This window comes from Coregonus lavaretus (assembly GCF_964263955.1).
Source record: "Coregonus lavaretus genome assembly, chromosome: 37".
In the NCBI taxonomy this organism is placed as follows: Eukaryota; Metazoa; Chordata; class Actinopteri; order Salmoniformes; family Salmonidae; genus Coregonus; species Coregonus lavaretus.
The window spans coordinates 34,317,493-34,338,202 of record NC_140024.1 but is presented as its reverse complement, the minus strand read 5'-3'; the positions used below and the strand labels follow the sequence as shown (position 1 = coordinate 34,338,202).

General features: G+C 42.0%; 1 protein-coding gene across 1 annotated transcript; it reads right to left on the bottom strand.

Moving 5' to 3' along the window:
- Nucleotides 1-653: 653 nt before the first annotated feature.
- On the bottom strand, nucleotides 654-17,183 carry LOC311111876 (uncharacterized protein). Its single transcript, XM_084154787.1, has 13 exons — nucleotides 16,974-17,183; nucleotides 12,404-12,618; nucleotides 11,881-12,024; nucleotides 9,703-9,817; nucleotides 8,196-8,397; nucleotides 7,141-7,282; nucleotides 6,707-6,862; nucleotides 6,571-6,626; nucleotides 6,269-6,444; nucleotides 5,760-6,160; nucleotides 4,861-4,957; nucleotides 4,336-4,570; nucleotides 654-1,816 (listed from the first exon to the last, which is right to left on the bottom strand). The coding sequence occupies exons 1-13, from the start codon at nucleotides 17,106-17,108 to the stop codon at nucleotides 1,650-1,652; spliced, it is 2,241 nt and encodes a 746-aa protein (XP_084010913.1). The 5' UTR covers nucleotides 17,109-17,183; the 3' UTR covers nucleotides 654-1,649.
- Nucleotides 17,184-20,710: the final 3,527 nt, after the last annotated feature.

Here is a 20,710-nt window from a genome sequence, read left to right as displayed (position 1 = left end):
AAGAGGTGGTTCTGCATAGTTAAACATGCTTAATAGGGAAGACCAGGCAAAGCTTTGACAGAAGAGGTGGTTCTGCATAGTTAAACATGCTAAATGGAGAAGACCAGGCAAAGCTTCGACAGAAGAGGTGGTTCTGCATAGTTAAACATGCTAAATGGAGAAGACCAGGCAAAGCTTCGACAGAAGAGGTGGTTCTGCATAGTTAAACATGCTAAATAGGGAAGACCAGGCAAAGCTTCGACAGAAGAGGTGGTTCTACATAGTTAAACATGCTAAATGGAGAAGACCAGGCACCCTGCCCCTGTTTCGGTAAAAAGCTGAGGGACGGGGCTGGAGAAATGTAACCACCCTCAAATTCATATACGGCACTATAGCTGCAAGGATCCATAGCTAAGAAACATGTTTGGAGGCTATATAGTTTGTTTACCTTTACTTTGTTTACAAACATTGAAGTAAAACAAGCTTATATTTTGGGTTCTGACGGGGTACGACACTTGAACTAAGCTCATGAGGCATTTATAAATATTCTTCAAGAATCAATGGGTACATATCATTAATTTATTAGTAACAAAATAATTGCCCCTTTTAAAGGAGTTAATAATGTTTGAATGAGTGGTGAGTGTTGAGGCAGAGAATAGTAAGACAGGACTTTTGCCTAAAATGTATTTAATCAATACAGACTTATTTGCATAACAGGATTGTCATTATCATTATTTTTTTCCATTTTCTTGATTCAGGAGTTGATCCAACCTCTAAAAAAAACTAGATGTCTAGCATGTTGAAATTGTTTTGAAAAATAAAAAAAGAAGAATGTTATAAAAGTGAATCTCACAGAAAAGGGAATGAGAATGAACTAACTACATTTGTGTAGTTAATGTTACCGTATTCAGTATGTAAACTAGTGTTAATGTTACCGTATTCAGTATGTAAACTAGTGTTAATGTTACCGTATTCAGTATGTAAACTAGTGTTAATGTTACCGTATTCAGTATGTAAACTAGTGTTAATGTTACCGTATTCAGTATGTAAACTAGTATTAATGTTACCGTATTCAGTATGTAAACTAGTGTTAATGTTACCGTATTCAGTATGTAAACTAGTGTTAATGTTACCGTATTCAGTATGTAAACTAGTGTTAATGTTACCGTATTCAGTATGTAAACTAGTGTTAATGTTACCGTATTCAGTATGTAAACTAGTGTTAATGTGTGTAGTTCATGTTACCATATTCAGTATGTAAACTAGTGTTAATGTGTGTAGTTAATGTTACCGTATTCAGTATGTAAACTAGTGTTAATGTGTGTAGTTCATGTTACCATATTCAGTATGTAAACTAGTGTTAATGTGTGTAGTTAATGTTACCGTATTCAGTATGTAAACTAGTGTTCATGTGTGTAGTTAATGTTACCGTATTCAGTATGTAAACTAGTGTTAATTTGTGTAGTTCATGTTACCGTATTCAGTATGTAAACTAGTGTTCATTTGTGTAGTTCATGTTACCGTATTCAGTATGTAAACTAGTGTTAATTTGTTGTTAAAAGTAAATACAAATTTGATTGAAAAAAAAGAAAGACGTGCTTTACTTTGGGTAAACCAGAAGTATGGTCAGTCACATGATCCTGGTCAGGCACAAATCCAGTTCCACTTCTCTAATCAAATGCAATGAGAGCCTTGCGTTCTTCAGCCCCCCTCTTCTTCAACAAATAGACCACGACCACACCCAGCAGCATCAAGGTCATGATGAACAACCCGGCGAAGACTATGGTTCCCATGTCCGATCTGAGAAAATATGGAGCTTCCGCGTCTACAACAGGAGCTGCAATCAACAGCAAAAACAACATAATGACATCAGAGGAATGGAGTTTGGATCTGTTCGTTTAGGAAAAGGCAGGCAAAGGAAAGGCAGTCATGAAAAAGTATTGGGACACAGTCCATCCAGTCAGCATGTTTAGGGTTATGTTTTAGGTCTGGTTGACCATATAACCTAATCCTAAATGCTTCAACATAATTGTCTGGGACATACTGGTGTTTCTCTGGTCTAATCCTGATATGAATTAACCCTTTACTAAAGGAGTGAACGTTATTTATAATAACGGTTACATGGAGGAAATCGGACCACTCAGAAATGAAAATGGATGGCCCTCCCTTCAGCAAAATATACAGTATTTTACCAAACCCTCCCTGAACGGTTAAAAAAAATAAAAAAATAAAGTGACCCTCCCTTATACCCAAAATAATAATTAAAACAAAGTGGAAAAGCAGAGAACATATCTAACGTTTACTCTCACTTCCTGGACAGAGCAGAGCCGTAGATATGCAAATGTAGAAACTGTTCTTTGTCCTGTATGCATTATTTGGCAACGCAGGAATTTTGATGGCGCACAGGTCTGCGGGCCAGAAGGTTGTGGGTTCACAGACCACCGTGGACAAGAGTAGGAGTGGAAACATCCCCTTTACAGTAAAAGCAATCCATGAATCTATCATCTTATGTGCAGGTCCGAGAATAAATAGCCTTTTATAAAAATGTCATGCAATTCTACATAATTTTACATATTAGTATAATATTTTTTAATACCACACAAATGACCCAAATTACAGCTAAGAATAGACAGATAGATATGCATATTTGTTCATCTTATCATATTTCTCCAATGCCAAATCAGTGTGTCTTGTTTGCAACAAAACTGTTTCTGTTTGCAAATAATTACATCTGAGACGTCATTAGGAATCTGAGCATTGTCCTTGGACAGAGTAGGCCTAACGACGCAGAAAGATGTAAGCTTTAACTGCTAACTACTCTTCTTCCGTGGCTTAATCCAACGAGAGAAGGTCACAAGTGTTTCCCTAAAAGCTGTCTGGGTTTAAACATCTTCTGTTGTACAGAAAGTGAATAGCTTAATCAATTGATAGTGACAGAATTAGATTACTTTCCAAGCAAAGTCCATTTTTGGTCTCCTTGGTTGTAGCTCCGCCTCTGAATATCAAAGAAACTAAACAATGATATCCACATATGCACCGGAGTCGCGTCTTTCCCGGGTATTTTACAGCTTGTTTCTAGAGTATAGCATCACGGACCAAAGCGCTGTTATAGAGCACTTTTAGATAATCGGATCCGTTTTATTTTCTTCAAAATCTTAAGCTAACAAAGGGTAGGCCTATGAATTTTTGCTATTTTCTTTAATAAAAGGTAGGCCTATGGCATACCCTCTCATACACCCTCAATTCAAGTCTTGGTTTTAACTTAACAGCCCTTCCCTGACACAGAGGTAGGCTATTTAAAGAGTGCATGGTGGGTGGAGGAATTGGCCGACACATCTATGGATTTAGCAGCCTATGGCCTAATTTCATCTGTCAAACAGGTAGGCCTACCTCTTATTTCTTCAATAGGAGGAAATAGGCTCCAACACAAAGCCCTCTTGTTGTTAGTAAAGTCTAATTAAAATGAAGACAGTTGAAATGAATTATGCCTAATGGAATTTGCCTAATTTCAGCACGATGAGCTGTTCATTTCCGATTGATTGTGCTTCTAGTTTCTAGCACAACAATGCAAGTTACTCGAATCTGGCTTATTGTGAGGTCAATAACTCTGATAAATACATCATGGGCAAGAAACATATTGTTTTTAATCAAATCAATTATAGTGGTAGCAAGCTATCAGAGTTGACCTCTGGTCCTCCTTCTCACCTTCACGCTCTCATTCTCAAGCTGAACAGAACATAGGCTATAGGCTAATCTGAGCGCAAAATAGTAAATTTTTTGGACTAGGCCTAATGAAAAAAAAACATTTCAGAGGAAGCCTTTGACTCTCCTCCTGAACTGCCACCATAGGCCTACACAGCACAGCCATTGGTCAGGCAGCACACAAAAACGTTATTTGATCGGCAAGAGCAGAGCAGGTCCAGGGCTCAGGGTTGGAATATCCATTGCAGAGTGTAATTCAGCCTAGTTTTATTTACACCATCCCAGCAGCTATCTGAGAAATATAACTTTGTTCTGTGCTTCTCTGAGCATGCACTTCGTAGCCTACAGGCTATGGATCATATGATTGAGACCACGCTAAATAGCCTATAGGCTCACTTGATATTGCGCGCCCAGCGGAGAGTCAGAGATGAGGGGCGGCGTCGGGAACACATCGATATAGAGCCTAATAAGCAACTAATTCTAAAACACTGAGAAATATTTACATTTCATAAATTACATGACCCTCCCCGGGACTAGATGTCAAAAAATACTAAACCCTCTGTGACTGAAATTGAAAAAGCATGACCCGTCCCCGTTTTCCTCCAGGTACCAATTCTGTAGATGTTGTTCCATCCCTAAGAGCGGGGTAATTACCTGCACGGGTCTTTTCGCCTGCACCCGTCTCCTCGACTGCACCGGTCTTCTGGTCTGCACCGGGCTGGGCCTCTCTGACCACAAGGAAAGGACCCTGGGTTATGTAGTGCCTGTCTGTCTCTCCGTTGGGGAGCTCTCGCCTGCGCCTCTGCAAGCCTTTGTTCAGGCAGCCCTGGGCACACCTAGAGTTGGGGTTTCCCAGCTCACACAGGATGACGGTACAGGTGAGGTACACCTAAAGGAGGGTCATGGGATGTGAAAGGGAGATGAACCATCCAAGAAGATTTTCCTAATACTGCATCAACATCCACAATCAACCATTTGGATTGATATTTCATTGAAATAATGTGAAATACACATTTATCACAGGTTGAAATCTGGGTCTAAATAAGACAAAATCTGTACATTTTGATGACTTCAGGTAAATTCCATATTGATGCAACATGATTATACTCTAATAAAGTGAGTAAATATAACTAAGAAAGAAAGACCGTTAAGTAAACTCATTTTGATGTTAAGTTTTACCTGATCGTAGCTCCCAGTGAATTTGAAGGCCTGGACCTCAAAGTAGAATTGGGTTAGGTTACCGGGATAAACTTTGACAGTCTCATCCTTTAGACACCTTCATTGAAAAAGAAAGAAAGAAAGAAAGAAATAACATTTTACTAAGACAGGATGGAGACAAATTAATTCATGATTACGTTTCGCAATCTCTGTCCCATTTGAAGCTTGACAATAGCATGTTGTCAATGGACTGATAGACAAATAGCGCTTGACAATAGCATGTTGTGCTGCTCTTAGCTGCTCTTAGTCAATGGACTGATAGACAAATAGCGCTTGACAATAGCATATTGTGTTGCTCTTAGTCAATGGACTGATAGACAAATAGCGCTTGACAATAGCATGTTGTGTTGCTCTTAGTCAATAGGCTGATAGACGAATAGCAATTGTGGAAAACAAAACAAATTGTTAGGGAAAACAAAGCAACATTGTTTACCATTTTGGAATACGACATTATGTTGACTGTTACCTGTTGTTCACACATTCTTTACTCTTGCAGGTGAACAAAATAAGATTTGCATTGAACATTGCGTTTATATTTTGTTCAATGTAACCGGTCATTCTCATCATTTTTACTCTAAAGTGTGAACAAAACAAGATTCGCATTTCAAGCCACATAATGCAACAGGGTTGGTAAACCAGGAAACATGTCGTGTACTTCCTATGCTGCCTTGGGTGTGTAATTGTTTGTCATGCAGGGCTCCCTTGTAAAGGAGGCCTTGGTCTCAATGGTACTCCGCCCTGCCTAAATAAAGGTTCAATATGTAAGAAAGACAGTACGACGGGCAGGTTCCTGCTATTCCTCTTTCACAGCTTCAAGCCCACAGCCCTTTTGTGCGACCCCCCCCCCCCCCCCCCCTCACCCGTCTTTGATGAGGTCGTAGAAGACACTGCTGCTGGCGCTGTCATCAGGGGTGGCTTTGCAAGACTCCACCAACAGCTGTACCTTGGGCAGATCAGACTGGGCCTGGATGCCCATGTATAGCTTGTCCATCAGCTTCGCCTTCACTGGGTAAGCACTGGGATCCACCTTCTGGCTGAACTTACTGTCCCTGAAGACCTCAAATGTGTAGCCGAAGCTACCAAAGTTGGACTGGGTGAACATGTAGTTGGAGCTGTGGATCTGGTAGTAGTTGGAAAAGCTGACAGTCTTGGGGTACCGGCAGGAGAAGACGATGTTGATCCGGTTATGTCGCGTGATGGTTGCGTTGACCGCGTCGAAGGAGTTGATTTCGTTTTTGAACACCATGAAGTCACCTGCATCCTAGATAGAGGAGGAGAGAGAAACCAGATTTAGGAAGACAAGAAGCAAAACACAAGAGAGGCGAAAGAGAGGGCATGCCTCCAAGTATGTGATGTGTGTGTCTCATACCTCCATCTTTGTGCCACAGGAGTTGAGTGACATGGTACCCATGATGTGTGTTTGGTTGGAGGTCAGGGAGCAGGATGAGTCTGCTAGCCGCAGCCACTTCATGTCCATCTCAGGCAGATAGGCCTTGCTCACGACGATGGTGATTCTATTCGCTGTGCACGAAACATTCGCCTCACCTGTACCCAGAGGAGATGAGGGATTATGTGTGTATCGTCATGTTAGGATTGGATCTTACCCTATATCATACATGGAAGTCTATCTAGCAACAGTGCAATTATTGGAGGTGGTGAAAATCAACTGACCTGTAAGTGCGAGGCCTTTGGCCACCGCCACAACCACACATCTCATCTCTGATTGGCTGAAATTAAGAACAACAATGACCACCGAACAACACCAACAACAACCACAACAACTACTGTAAATGTCCCTTTAACGTACCTCTCATTTGTCTCGGCAGTGAAACAGATGGGAATGTTTTGTTTCAGGTGGCTTTCCTGTGGGGTCCAGCCCAGGAAGAGCCTCGTGACACCAAAGCCCTCATCCTGGATCTTCTTGGTCATGTTGGGAGGGCCGCTGACCTGGAAGTCAAATATCCTTAGAGGAAGCAGAAAGACAGAAAAGTTACAACCCCTGGACAAGCGTGAGGATGCCAAGGAGTATTTTGTTCATATCAAACTCTGTTCATCTCATTCATGTTCCGGTTTTTCATGTGCTGTTCAAGCTGGTTTCAAGTTCAGTTTCAGATTGAATAAAAAAAAACTAGCATTGCTAAGTGGTGTGGTGTCTCTGCAGTCAGTCCAGAGGTAAAACAACAGGGGAAGTCAATGGAGTTTTGGACAGTAAGGTGATGTAGGTGAGAGAGGTACTCTTACTTGGCATGGGAGGTTTTTACTCGGGCATCGAGCTGGTACAGGTGACCCACAGCAGCATGATGGACATCCCCATGTGAAGGTGTCGGAGTCAAGAACTGTGGTCGTATGTAGCCAGGGAGACAGTTGGGCAGAGTTGGCTGGACTAAAACCCACAGAAAGGACATGTTTTAGACATCTAGTAGGTGTGTTAAAAGGGGCAATTGCTACATCTGGGATTGCTACATCCATTATTGGACTATTCAATTATTGATACATAGACATTGATTCTTGAAGACTATCATTTATATAAATGCCTCAGGAGCTTAGTTCAACTGTCTTAATAAATCACTACCCAAAATACAAGCTTGTTTCACTATTGTTTGTGTAGCTTCATAACATGGTTAAAGCTATCATTTGGATCTCATGGATGGCGAGTCCTTGTATCCATAGCTATCATTTTGATCTCATGGACGGTCAGTCCTTGTATCCATAGCTCCGTCTATACATTTGAGAGTGGTTGCATTTCTCCAGCCCCATCCTTCAGCTGTTTACCAAAGAAAGTGGCAGGGTGTCCGCTTTGTTGTTGTTGGAATCCCAGATTGCCCCTTTAGAGGATCCACAGGGACATACATGTCTGTAAACAATGACTGACAATGACTTCGGACTAAATTGTTGTGGGATTATATTCTCAGGGGCAGTAGGGTGTTTGTTCTTTGCTAGATTGATAGCATTTTGTGCTGCTCTCAGTAAATAGAGGTAGATTGTAGTTAGGGAGAGTAACACCATGTAGGCTGCCATTTTGGAATGCATCATCATCTCTACTGTCATTCCACCAGGTGAACAAAACAAGATTTGCATAAACAAACTAAGATTTCAATTTTCAAACCTGTGCCACTTTTCCAAAATGCAACTCAAATTCTGTTCTTTTTTTTTGACAAATGATTATACGTCACTGATGTATACATATTATACGACTAGACAAAACGCTATAGAAATCAAATGTAATTAAAATTGATTGGTTGGTTCACTATGCCAAAATGAGGCATTCAACTGTGAGAGTGATACATGCTACTTACTCTCCACAGCAAACTGCAAGGGCACGCGGCTGAACGGGGTCGGAGTTGGGTTATTGACAGAGGACTCGTTCAGGGCCTTCCTGGTATAATTTGATTTATATCCCGTCATGTTGACATCGACAGCGGGGTGGTCCTGCAGCAGGATCTCAAATACATGCACCCCTACAACCAACAGGCCTGTGGCATGCAGAGTACACTGGACCTGGAGGGATCAGAAGATACAGTGACTCCTGGGCCCCACCTTCATAACACTGCTGATCTAGGAACAGGTTCTCCCTGTCCACGTCATCCTATTCATTATGATCTAAAATGGAAAAGCTGATTCTAGATCAGTGCTCAAGTGGATTGAATGGGATATAATACATAATAATGAACAGGGGTCTTTCACACTAGACCAGGGATCTTCAACATGTTCTTGCCCAGGGTCCCCCTCCCAGGCAAACCAGGGACCAACATCATACGTTAGCAAAAAACGTTTTTTCTTCTTCACATCAGGTAAATGATAATGGCAAGGAGAAGTAGTCAACATTTTAAAATGAATCGATTTGGTAGATCGTTTTCATTATTTTTGACCTCCCCACATTATAATTAGAATAGGAAGTGTAAACTTTAACATAGCCCTATTAGCTAGAAAGGTAACTCCAAACACATTTTCGCTAAGAGCAGCTGTTTATCGGGTTAAACAAAGGTTAGCCATGTGTTGGCAAAACATTATGTCCACGTCAAGAAAGCTTAGCAGCAGCCAGCGGCACTTGCCGCACTTGTAGCCTATTCCCCGTTCACGTGCTATCCGAGTTATCGGAAGTGGGACAATTTCACTTGAAAGACCCTCCAAGTCGGAATTACAAGTGGGAAACTTGGAGAAAATGTTGTTACCCGAGTTGCCATGTTCTCTGACCTTTCACCTTTTCAACCAAAAGATGACAACAAATCCATTTTTTGGACAATTACCAACGTTATCAATGAGGATAATGTAGCTAGTTTGACCATATCGTCAATGTTAAGCAAACTAGCTAACTTTATTATTAGCAACGTTAGCTTATCAAGCTAGCTAAAATCTTATTGGTTGAAGAATTGTTCCACCTTCAAAGGCACGTGAACACATTCATGTCGGACTTACGACATCCCACTTCCCAGTTTCCCATTTCCCACGAGCACATGAAGCCACCCCTATTGGCGGGTGCTTTTTTAAATCCTATGTCAGATACTCCAGTGAGTGTAATTTGCTCAATATTAGGAGTTGAGAAAAAGTTGACATCATTAGAAAGAAGATATTCTCCTCTTTTCTACTGTGGGTATGTAATAAGAAATGTTTTTATTCTGTTGTTGCTAGCGATATTCATAAAAACATTGGGGGGGATTGTTCACATGCCTTTGAAGTGTAAACAATTCTTCAACCAATATGATTTTAGCTAGCTTGATAATACCCCATGCACTAAACCGTTAATAAACGGGCTTGATTGAATCTACATCAATCTGCAGGGAGGGACATTGTTTATTTTCTTACCCTGTCAAGTGTAATGTTGCGGTGTGTGACGTTCACAGGGAAGTGGCACCTCACGTCATCTCCATCCGGGTCATAGGCCAAGAGAGGAAGACTGGAAAAGCAGTTCTGAGGAACTCTACTCATGACATCACAGAGAGAAACAAAACACTTTCATTAGTAGATAATAATCACAGATAGCAGCGACATGACTGTGTTGTTATCTAGATGTAGAGTAAACTGAATACATTGTTTAACCTTTTAGACCACAATAGAATTCTAGAATGCTGCTGTAGATTACTGAGACGGTGTCACGATCGTCAGGGAGAGACCAATGCGCAGCGTTGAAGGTGAACATATTTATTAATGAATGATCAACCGATCAAAACAACAGACGATAACGTGATGTCTACGGTGTAACACAAACCAAATAAGAACAAGAAACCACCAACACAAAGTGAAAGACAGACAGTTAAATATGGCTCCCAATCAGAGACAACCAGCTGACACTCGTTGCCTCTGATTGGGAGTCACTCAGGCCAACATAGAAATACAAACATAGAATTACACACCCTGGCTCAACATAACAGTGTCCCCAGAGCCAGGGCGTGACAGTACCCCCCCCTAAAGGCGCGGACTCCGACCGCGCCAACTAAATACCACAGGGGAGGGACCGGGTGGGCACTCCGCCTTGGCGGCGGATCCGGCTCCGGGCCTGATCCCCACTCCCTCTCCAACCCCCCAAAGTACCCCTGGTCCGGTCTGGCCCCGCTGGCCGGAGCTGGACTGCACACTGATGGAGCGGATTGCTCTAGCTCCGGCGTAACGCATCTGACCGGTGCCGGACCAGGCACCAGCGGAACAGGCACGGGCCGTGCCGGACCGACGACGCACACCACTGGCTTGGTGTGGGGAGCAGGAGCGGACCGAGCCGGGCTGACGAAACGCACCACTGACTTGGTGCGGGGAGCAGGAGCGGGCCGGACCGGGCTGACGAAGCGCACCACTGACTTGGTGCGGGGAGCTTGGATGGGCCGGACTGGGCTGGCGACGCGCACCACAGACTTGGTGCGGAGAGCAGGAACGGGCCGGACAGGGCTGACGAAACGCACCACAGACTTGGTGCGGGGAGCAGGAATGGGCCGGACTGGGCTGGCGACGCGCACCACAGACTTGGTGCGGAGAGCAGGAACGGGCCGGACAGGGCTGACGAAACGCACCACAGACTTGGTGCGGGGAGCAGGAATGGGCCGGACTGGGCTGGCGACGCGCACCACAGACTTGGTGCGGAGAGCAGGACCGGGCCGGACAGGGCTGACGAAACGCACCACTGACTTGGTGCGGGGAGCAGGAATGGACCGGACCGTACTGGGGACACACACCACTGGCCCTACACCGGGATCTGGAACGGGCCGGACCGGACTGGCAACACACGCCAGTACCTCTCGCCGTGCCTCTACATCCTCCATCCCCTTTTCGACCAGTGGCCCCCGTAACCTGGCGGCCTCCTCTGGCAACCCGCTGGGCCGCTCTATCGCGGCCTCCTGCTGGTCCGACGTCGTGAGCCCCCCCCCTAAAAATGTTCTGGGAGTCTCTCTTCCCCGTGGGCCAGGCCTCGATAATTCTCGCCCAACTCTCGCTCTTCTGCTTCCAATCTCCGCCATTCAGCTCCTCATTCGGCTTGACCCAGTCGAAGCTCTGCCTCCACTGTTGCCAAGTCCACCCACTCTGCTCCTCACTAGGCTGCTTGGTCCAGTTCTGGTGGTTTCTTCTGTCACGATCGTCAGGGAGAGACCAATGCGCAGCGTTGAAGGTGAACATATTTATTAATGAATGATCAACCGATCAAAACAACAGACGATAACGTGATGTCTACGGTGTAACACAAACCAAATAAGAACAAGAAACCACCAACACAAAGTGAAAGACAGACAGTTAAATATGGCTCCCAATCAGAGACAACCAGCTGACACTCGTTGCCTCTGATTGGGAGTCACTCAGGCCAACATAGAAATACAAACATAGAATTACACACCCTGGCTCAACATAACAGTGTCCCCAGAGCCAGGGCGTGACAGACGGCCGCTATTGGTTCTAAAGGGTTAATAGGGCTCCGTTTGAAATATGCCACTAAGTTTAGTAGGTGGTTGTTTGGCAGAAACTATTTTTGATACATTCAGTTTGCTTCCCTCATGGTCCTACCGTAGGGTTGGGACAGTTGCCGTGACAGGAGGTGTGTTTTGGGTTGGCGGCCCCGGGCTAACCCGTAACCCCAAATCCACCTCGGTGTGCATTGTCCAGTTGGTCTTTCCATTGACATTGGAGCCCCAACAGCAACCTGAGTCACTACAATGAGAGGTTGAATCAGTGCATTGAAGTATTAGATTAAATATGACATCATTCATCAGTCTTTTCTAGCGATTCCATCCACATCATCAATATAACTGTTATTTCCACAGTGCTCAGATTGCAATGCAATGTCTTTCCAACATAAAAATCCAGCAAAATGTTGTTTGATGGGATCGGAGCACGACAGACACAGCAACACTAACTATAGGGGGTTTGTGTGTGTGTCGGGGGGTGAGGCGTTAAGACGCCTAGATGACATGCTTATTACTCTTCAAAACAGCATTCAACAGATTACTTCCTGTCTCTAACACCCAAACACCCAGAGGCTGACATTAACCCCCCCTTCCTCCACCACACACATAAAATCCAAGCTTACCTCAGGGTGTAGGATTGGGTTTTCTGGTCCCTAGTGAAGTTCCTAGTGAAGAGTCCCTCCGACTGGCACCAGAGGTTTTGGCCTGACTGGTCCTTGTTGGTTTGCACGACAGGTCCTTGTCGGTTTGCACTGCCATTACAGGAGCCGCTGGTGCACTCCCAGGAGAACTGCTGTTCACACCTGTCCCGGCCATTCTCACGATAGTGGAATTGTACCTGCCAGCACACAGGTCAGGGCCCATATTCACAGACAGTCTCAGAGTAGGAGGCTGATACAGGATCAGTTTCGCCTTTTAGATCATAATGAATAAGAGTATATGGACAGGGGGACGTGATCCTAGATCAGCACTACTACTCTGAGAAGCTTTTTGAAAATAGGGCCCTGATAGGGGAGATAGGTTGCATTAAGAATGATTAGAAACGGTTGAATCAAGATATAAAGAAGAATGGTTGCATCAAGATAGAAAGAATAATGGTTGCACCAAGATAGAAAGAATAATGGTTGCACCAAGATATAAATAATAATGGTTGCACCAAGATATAAATAATAATGGTTGCACCAAGATAGAAAGAATAATGGTTGGACCAAGATATAAATAATAATGGTTGCACCAAGATATAAATAATAATGGTTGCACCAAGATATAAATAATAATGGTTGCATCAAGATATAAATAATAATGGTTGCACCAAGATAGAAAGAATAATGGTTGCATCAAGATATAAATAATAATGGTTGCATCAAGATAGAAAGAATAATGGTTGAATCAAGATATAAATAATAATGGTTGCATCAAGATATAAAGAATAATGGTTGCATCAAGATATAAAGAATAATGGTTGAATCAAGATATAAATAATAATGGTTGCATCAAGATAGAAAGAATAATGGTTGCGTCAAGCTAGAAAGAATAATGGTTGCACCAAGATAGAAATAATAATGGTTGCACCAAGATAGAAAGAATAATGGTTGAATCAAGATAGAAAGAATAATGGTTGAATCAAGATAGAAAGAAGAATGGTTGCACCAAGATATAAATAATAATGGTTGCACCAAGATATAAATAATAATGGTTGCATCAAGATATAAATAATAATGGTTGCATCAAGAGAGAAAGAATAATGGTTGCACCGAGATAGAAAGAATAAGTAATACATGTTTGATATAATCTATTAATTAATCTTATGGAATGGTTCTCAAGTGTGCATTAGATGGTAAATGTACTGTAATATTGTCCCATTTCTCATGCTATTTATCAACTTGACGATCTTTCCCCCAATTTCTTCCAGCACATAGTTTATGTTGAAAAGCTGCTAAATCAATTCCTTACTTTCATTGGATGTGGATTTGATTCGGCGTGCTGTTAATTTTTTTAATGAATTGCATTTAAGATTTTTCATTTGCAATTCTACTAACAGGAAATTACTTGGAATTGACCACAAACTACACTGTAAATCCCAAGGCATTTTTAACTCAAATACTTGTAGTAAGTTGAACTCAATGAAAAGTCATAATTTACTTAATGTTTAAGTAGTACTGACTCAAAACTAAATGATAAGTCACATAAACTCAAAAAATATATATATATTAATCTGGGAATTTGGGGAAAGTTACTGGAATTTTGCAACCGTACTTGCAGGCCTTATGTGGCCTGTAAACCATGAGTTTCAGGCCACTGTATTAGGGTAAAGCTAGGATTCATAATAAGGCCTGATGAGATATGTAATTTATTGTCATAAGGAGTTAATTAAAATGATAACATTCTCCTAGGAACTCACTTGGTGAAGGTCACAGGACTGAAAAAAGAACAAATTCAACAACCATGTCTCTGTCACTAACAAATACAGTAATGGGTGGTAACTCGACAATTCACTCCAAAAGGCAAGGCACAATGGGAAATTATATTGGAGACGTGGCTTAGTGGGGGCATTACTCCAAATGTTCAAGCTGATACAACTAAAATCTGGATCCCTACAGGGTCACAGTGACTATATCACTTTAAGTTTATTGTACTTAGACATATTAAGTGCAATGAGTTTCCTCACAAGTTTTGAGTAATGACAGCACATTGGGGTTTACAGTGTACTGTCATCAACCCTAGCCATGTCTATATTTTACCTGATACTCCACCAATCAATGAAGATTGGTCAGACATCTGTTCTACATGTCTGAACAGTTTTCTTTAACAGTTGCTAAAGAAAAGGCATGGATGAACACGTGGCTTTCAGAATCAGAGCTGGTTTATAGATGATGTTTTATTGGAAGTGCATGCCAAACCTGTGTGATCACATGTTCTACTGACATTCATTTTAATTTCCATGTAAAAAAATAAAAATATTCCTCAAAAGTTATTAATTAGGCTACATCATTTCAACCATTTTAATGCATTGTGTGTGTGTTTCTTTTGCCTCCAGAAATTGTACATTTACCATGTGAAATTAGTTATGAGCAGTGGTGTAAAGTAACTAAGTACAAATATTTTTTAGATTAAAGTGCAGACTGTCAGCTTGAGTGAGAAAGTTATAGAAGCACAAATATCAAAATGCTAACCTCCCCTGTTATTGTAATTGTGAGAGGACAGCATGTCTTGGGGGTATGATATTTGTGTCTAATTTTCTCACTCATCACTATTCAGGATTCATTCAGGATTATCCATAATCATGGTAGCATGCACATAATGTAGAAGTGTTTAAAAACATATTTTATTCACAATAAAAGTGACTCCAAAATGACACAATACATTATTTACCATTCATTTCTATTAGCCACAAAATGATGTGAAACACAACCAAAACAAACAGCAAATGCATCCAACAAATGTGTAGAGTCACAAGCTTGATGTAGTCATTGGATGCTATGAATGTGGGACCAAATACTTAACTTTTTAATACTTTTATACACATACAAATGAATTTGTCCCAATACTTTTGCTCCCCTTAAAATGGGGGGACTATGTAAAAAAAAAAAAGTGCTTTAACAACTCGGAGAAAAAGCGCAACACAGACAGCAGCTACCTCTGTTCATCTCTCCGTGCCGGTTCATAAACTTTGGCTTCTAACAGGCTGCAGTCCAAACACATTATTTTTACCCCCTCAGCCTTCGCGCTAGCCTCTTTCCAGGGGAATCCCGGTCGAAACCGGATGCAGTTTGATTGCCATCTTAAGTGGAGGTTCAATTCACAAACATTGCCCCCTCGACCCTCGATTTAGCTCGAGGGAGCGAATGAAGCACTTTGATTAGTTGTGGGGATGATATGACCCACAATTCAATGCAAACTGTAGTCATGTGTCAAACTCTGGTGGCCGCCAAGTGTCAAATGTAATCAACAATGCTGCATTTTCGGCATGTCAGACAAAATTATGAAGCAAGCGTGCTAAAAATATATACATATATATATATATATATATATATATATATATATAGAAGACATTGATTTTAGCTGTGGCAAATTGCCTTAGTCTTGAAGTGAGGAGCCTTTAAAACATAGCTAGATTCATAAACATATTTTTTGGAATTCTTAATTGTATTGGAATAAATGACCAAACGAAAACTAGCTAGCCAGCTATGGGTAACTGTAGCTAGCTACCTGAAAGGAGTGCTGCCTATGTACATTAATAGCTTTAGGTTGGTTGCTTTTAAGATCAATTTATAGATTTCCACCAAGTTTGCCTCTCCGATCATCACTCTCCCTCGCTTGGGCAAGGGACATTTAAGGTACACTCGGATGTGAAAACGTCATTCAAGGGCTGAGGGTTTGGGGCCAAGCGCTGTCAACTTTGAGTTTGGACTGCAGCCACAGCCTGTCCGCACGATCTGCGGTGTCCGCACGGATCTTAAATCCAGCCAGTTGAAACCGCCAAACAACATACCCGACCGCTCTGAGGTGTCTGCATGGTACTAAAACACACTGATGCAGCTTTTTGTATAACGGTGCAATGATAAAACTAGGGGGGGAAAAAAATTCAATTTCAGAATGTGGGTGGGTCATGTCCCCCCCGTACCTGTAAAGAAAATATGTATTTTTTTACCCACATTTCCCTTGACACCCAAAAGTACTCATTTCGAATGCTTAGCAGGACAGGAAAATGTTCGGTTCTGGAACAAGCGGTCATCACTATTGCCTCGGATCTGTAGGACTCACTAAACGCAAATGCTTCGTTTGTGAATTATGTCTGAGTGTTGGAGTATGCCTCTGGCTATCCATACATAAAAAATAAAAAATAAAATTCGTGCTGTCTGGTTTGAAAAGGAATTTGAAATGATTTATAGCATTTACTTTTACTTTTGATACTTAAGTATCCTATATTATAGCAAGTACACTTACTTTTGATACTTAAGTACATTTAAAAGTAATAATTGTATGACTTTTACTCTAGTAGTATTTTACTGTATGACTTCACTTGAGTCATTTTCTATGTTTAATTTTACTCAAGTATGACAATTGGGTACTTTTCCCACCACTGGTTATGAGTGTTACAGTAGTAAAGGCACTGGCAGGTTTGGCATATACTTTGTAGACTATTTATTTACTATTTATTGCAAATCAAGTTATGCACTCGTAGGAACCTACCTCCCCTGTCCATTTCGAGTCCGGGGGAATGTATCCCGGCACTGTACAGCGCATAGTCCCACCATAGTACGTTGAATCGGTGCTGTGGCAGACGGCACTGCTGAGTACCAGCAGGAGCAGCCTACCAAGGTCCATGATGGCGTTCTCCTAGCCTATCTGTCTGTCCGTCTGATCATTTCCTTCAAGTGCCTCGTTCATATTCACTTATGTGGTAGAGGCGTGGAGTAGTTCAATAACTGGAATAACCGGATTTGTGATGCACTTCAAAGTATTTTAAACACATACAGTGGGGAGAACAAGTATTTGATACACTGCTGATTTTGAAGGTTTCCTACTTACAAAGCATGTAGAGGTCTGTAATTTTTATCATATGTACACTTCAACTGTGAGAGACGGAATCTAAAACAATAATCCAGAAAATCACATTGTATGATTTTTAAGTAATTAATTTGCATTTTATTGAATGACATAAGTATTTGATCACCTACCAACCAGTAAGAATTCCGGCTCTCACAGACCTGTTAGTTTTTCTTTAAGAAGCCCTCCTGTTCTCCACTCATTACCTGTATTAACTGCACCTGTTTGAACTCGTTACCTGTATACAGTGAGGGAAAAAAAGTATTTGATCCCCTGCTGATTTTGTACGTTTGCCCACTGACAAAGACATGATCAGTCTATAATTTTAATGGTAGGTTTATTTGAACAGTGAGAGACAGAATAACAACAAAAAAGGGATAGGCCACTCCAGAAAGACTGGCTATGCCACTCCAGAAAGACTGGCTAGGCCACTCCAGAAAGACTGGCTAGGCCACTCCAGAAAGACTGGCTAGGCCACTCCAGAAAGACTGGCTAGGCCACTCCAGAAAGACTGGCTAGGCCACTCCAGAAAGACTGGCTAGGCCACTCCAGAAAGACTGGCTAGGCCACTCCAGAAAGACTGGCTAGGCCACTCCAGAAAGACTGGCTAGGCCACTCCAGAAAGACTGGCTAGGCCACTCCAGAAAGACTGGCTAGGCCACTCCAGGACCTTAATGTGCTTCTTCTTGAGCCACTCCTTTGTTGCCTTGGCCGTGTGTTTTGGGTCATTGTCATGCTGGAAAACCCATCCACGACCCATTTTCAATGCCCTGGCTGAGGGAAGGATGTTCTCACCCAATATTTGACGGTACATGGCCCGTCCATCGTCCCCTTAGCAGAAAAACACCCCCAAAGATTTGTTTCCACCTCCATGTTTGACGGTGGGGATGGTGTTCTTGGGGTCATAGGCAGCATTCCTCCTCCTCCAAACAGGGTGAGTTGAGTTGATGCCAAAGAGCTCGATTTTGGTCTCATCTGACCACAACACCTTCACCCAGTTCTCCTCTGAATCATTCAGATGTTCATTGGCAAACTTCAGACGGGCCTGTATATGTGCTTTCTTGAGCAGGGGGACCTTGCGGGCGCTGCAGGATTTCAGTCCTTCACGGCGTAGTGTGTTACCAATTGTTTTCTTGGTGACTGTGGTCCCAGCTGCCTTGAGATCATTGACAAGATTCCCCCGTATAGTTCTGGGCTGATTCCTCACCGTTCTCATGATCATTGCAACTCCACAAGGTGAGATCTTGCATGGAGCCCCAGGCCGAGGGAGATTGACAGTTATTTTGTGTTTCTTCCATTTGCAAATAATCGCACCAACTGTTGTCACCTTCTCACCAAGCTGCTTGGCGATGGTCTTGTAGCCCATTCCAGCCTTGTGTAGGTCTACAATCTTGTCCCTGACATCCTTGGAGAGCTCTTTGGTCTTGGCTATGGTGGAGAGTTTGGAATCTGATTGATTGATTGCTTCTGTGGACAGGTGTCTTTTATACAGGTAACAAGCTGAGATTAGGAGCACTCCCTTTAAGAGTGTGCTCCTAATCTCAGCTCGTTACCTGTATAAAAGACACCTGGGAGCCAGAAATCTTTCTGATTGAGAGGGGGTCAAATACTTATTTCCCTCATTAAAATGCAAATCAATTTATAACATTTTTGACATGCGTTTTTCTGGATTTTTTTGTTGTTATTCTGTCTCTCACTGTTCAAATAAATGTAGCATTAAAATTATAGACTGATAATTTCTTTGTCAGTGGGCAAACGTACAAAATCAGCAGGGGATCAAATACTTTTTTCCCTCACTGTATATATACACACACACACACACACACACACACACACACACACATATATATATATATATACACATATACACATACACATATATATACACATAAACATACATATATACACACATATATACACATATATATACACACACATATATATACATACATACATACATACATATATATATATATACATACATATATACATACATACATATAACCTCCTGTGAGATATATATATATATATATATATATATTGATAGATATATTTTTTGTAATGAAAGGATGCCAATGAGACTGATCTTATTGGGGACTTTCTCTTGTTTAGACCTTACCTACACATACCTACATGCATTTTAAAAAGCTAGACATCCTTTTTTATTTTAAATATGATGAATCCATGGCCTTATTCGGCTATCGATATATAGCCTGTGCATAGGCCTATTCTTGTGACAATTATTATTTCGGCTTGTACATTTATTTGATATTTATTTTAAAGAAGGTCCAATTCTTCAAAGCTTACTGCACAAACGCTCTAGGGATACTCGGTTCTTCGATTTAAAGCCGCTTTTACGCGCTAGTCAGAACTAGGAAACCCGGAAATGTCTGACTTGCTAACTGGTTGAACGCGGCACGTGTATAACTACGACCAGTTAGCAAACCAGACATTTCTGAGTTTCCTAGTTCCGACTAGCCCTTGAAAGCGGCATAAGGCCCAATCATGACACGGAGCAACAGCGCGTTATTAAATGACGAGGTCAAATCATGATGTCAGTGATCTTCAGGTCTGAAAATCGGAGCTGTAGAAAGAGGCCGGAGTTCCGAACTTGGAATTCCTTGTTGGATGACCAATACAAAACAATTTTCCCCAGTCGGAGCTCGTTTTGTCCCTGAGTTCCCAGTTGTCTTGAAAGCAGCATTAGTTTGCTGAAATCAAACGTCAGGTATGTGAAGCACATGGAGTACCTAATGAGTTAAGGTTCTGTGTTTTCACATGCAAAAGTATCCCAAGGAAAACTACTTTGAAAGTTGTAACATATTTTATAGAAAATACATGATTTATGTTTCTGAATGATTTATCTTGCTGTTTTGTTGACATTATGGCCCGGTGATGCTGGGCTTACCTTCCTCACCGTTTTTGCCCGGTGACGTGACAGGCCATAGCCTGGTTTACCCCGGTTCAGTCTAATCGAAATCCCGCCATGTTTTTCAACAGTGGGGTTGAGGTCGGACTAGACGCACTACCGTGCGCGCAAAATGCCGCGTTCAAGTGTTAGTCGGAACTAGACCATTTCCGACTTGCTAACTAGTTGTAGTTATGCACGTGCCGTGTTCAACTAATCAGCAAGTTTGACATTTCAAATTTTTCTAGTTCCGACTAGCATGTAAACGAGTGACGGAATGCACCTTGACCTAATGGCCATTCTAAGCCTACCAAGGTATGTCAATTTGTAGTGTAGAATGTTTCAGCTGTTGCCCTCTTACTGAACACCAAACTGGCCCAAATGGGTCGCCAGTGTGTAGAGCTGCGGCAAGACATATAGGCATACCAAAAAAAGTTTAAACAATCAAAGCTCTTACAAAACTGTTTGTTTC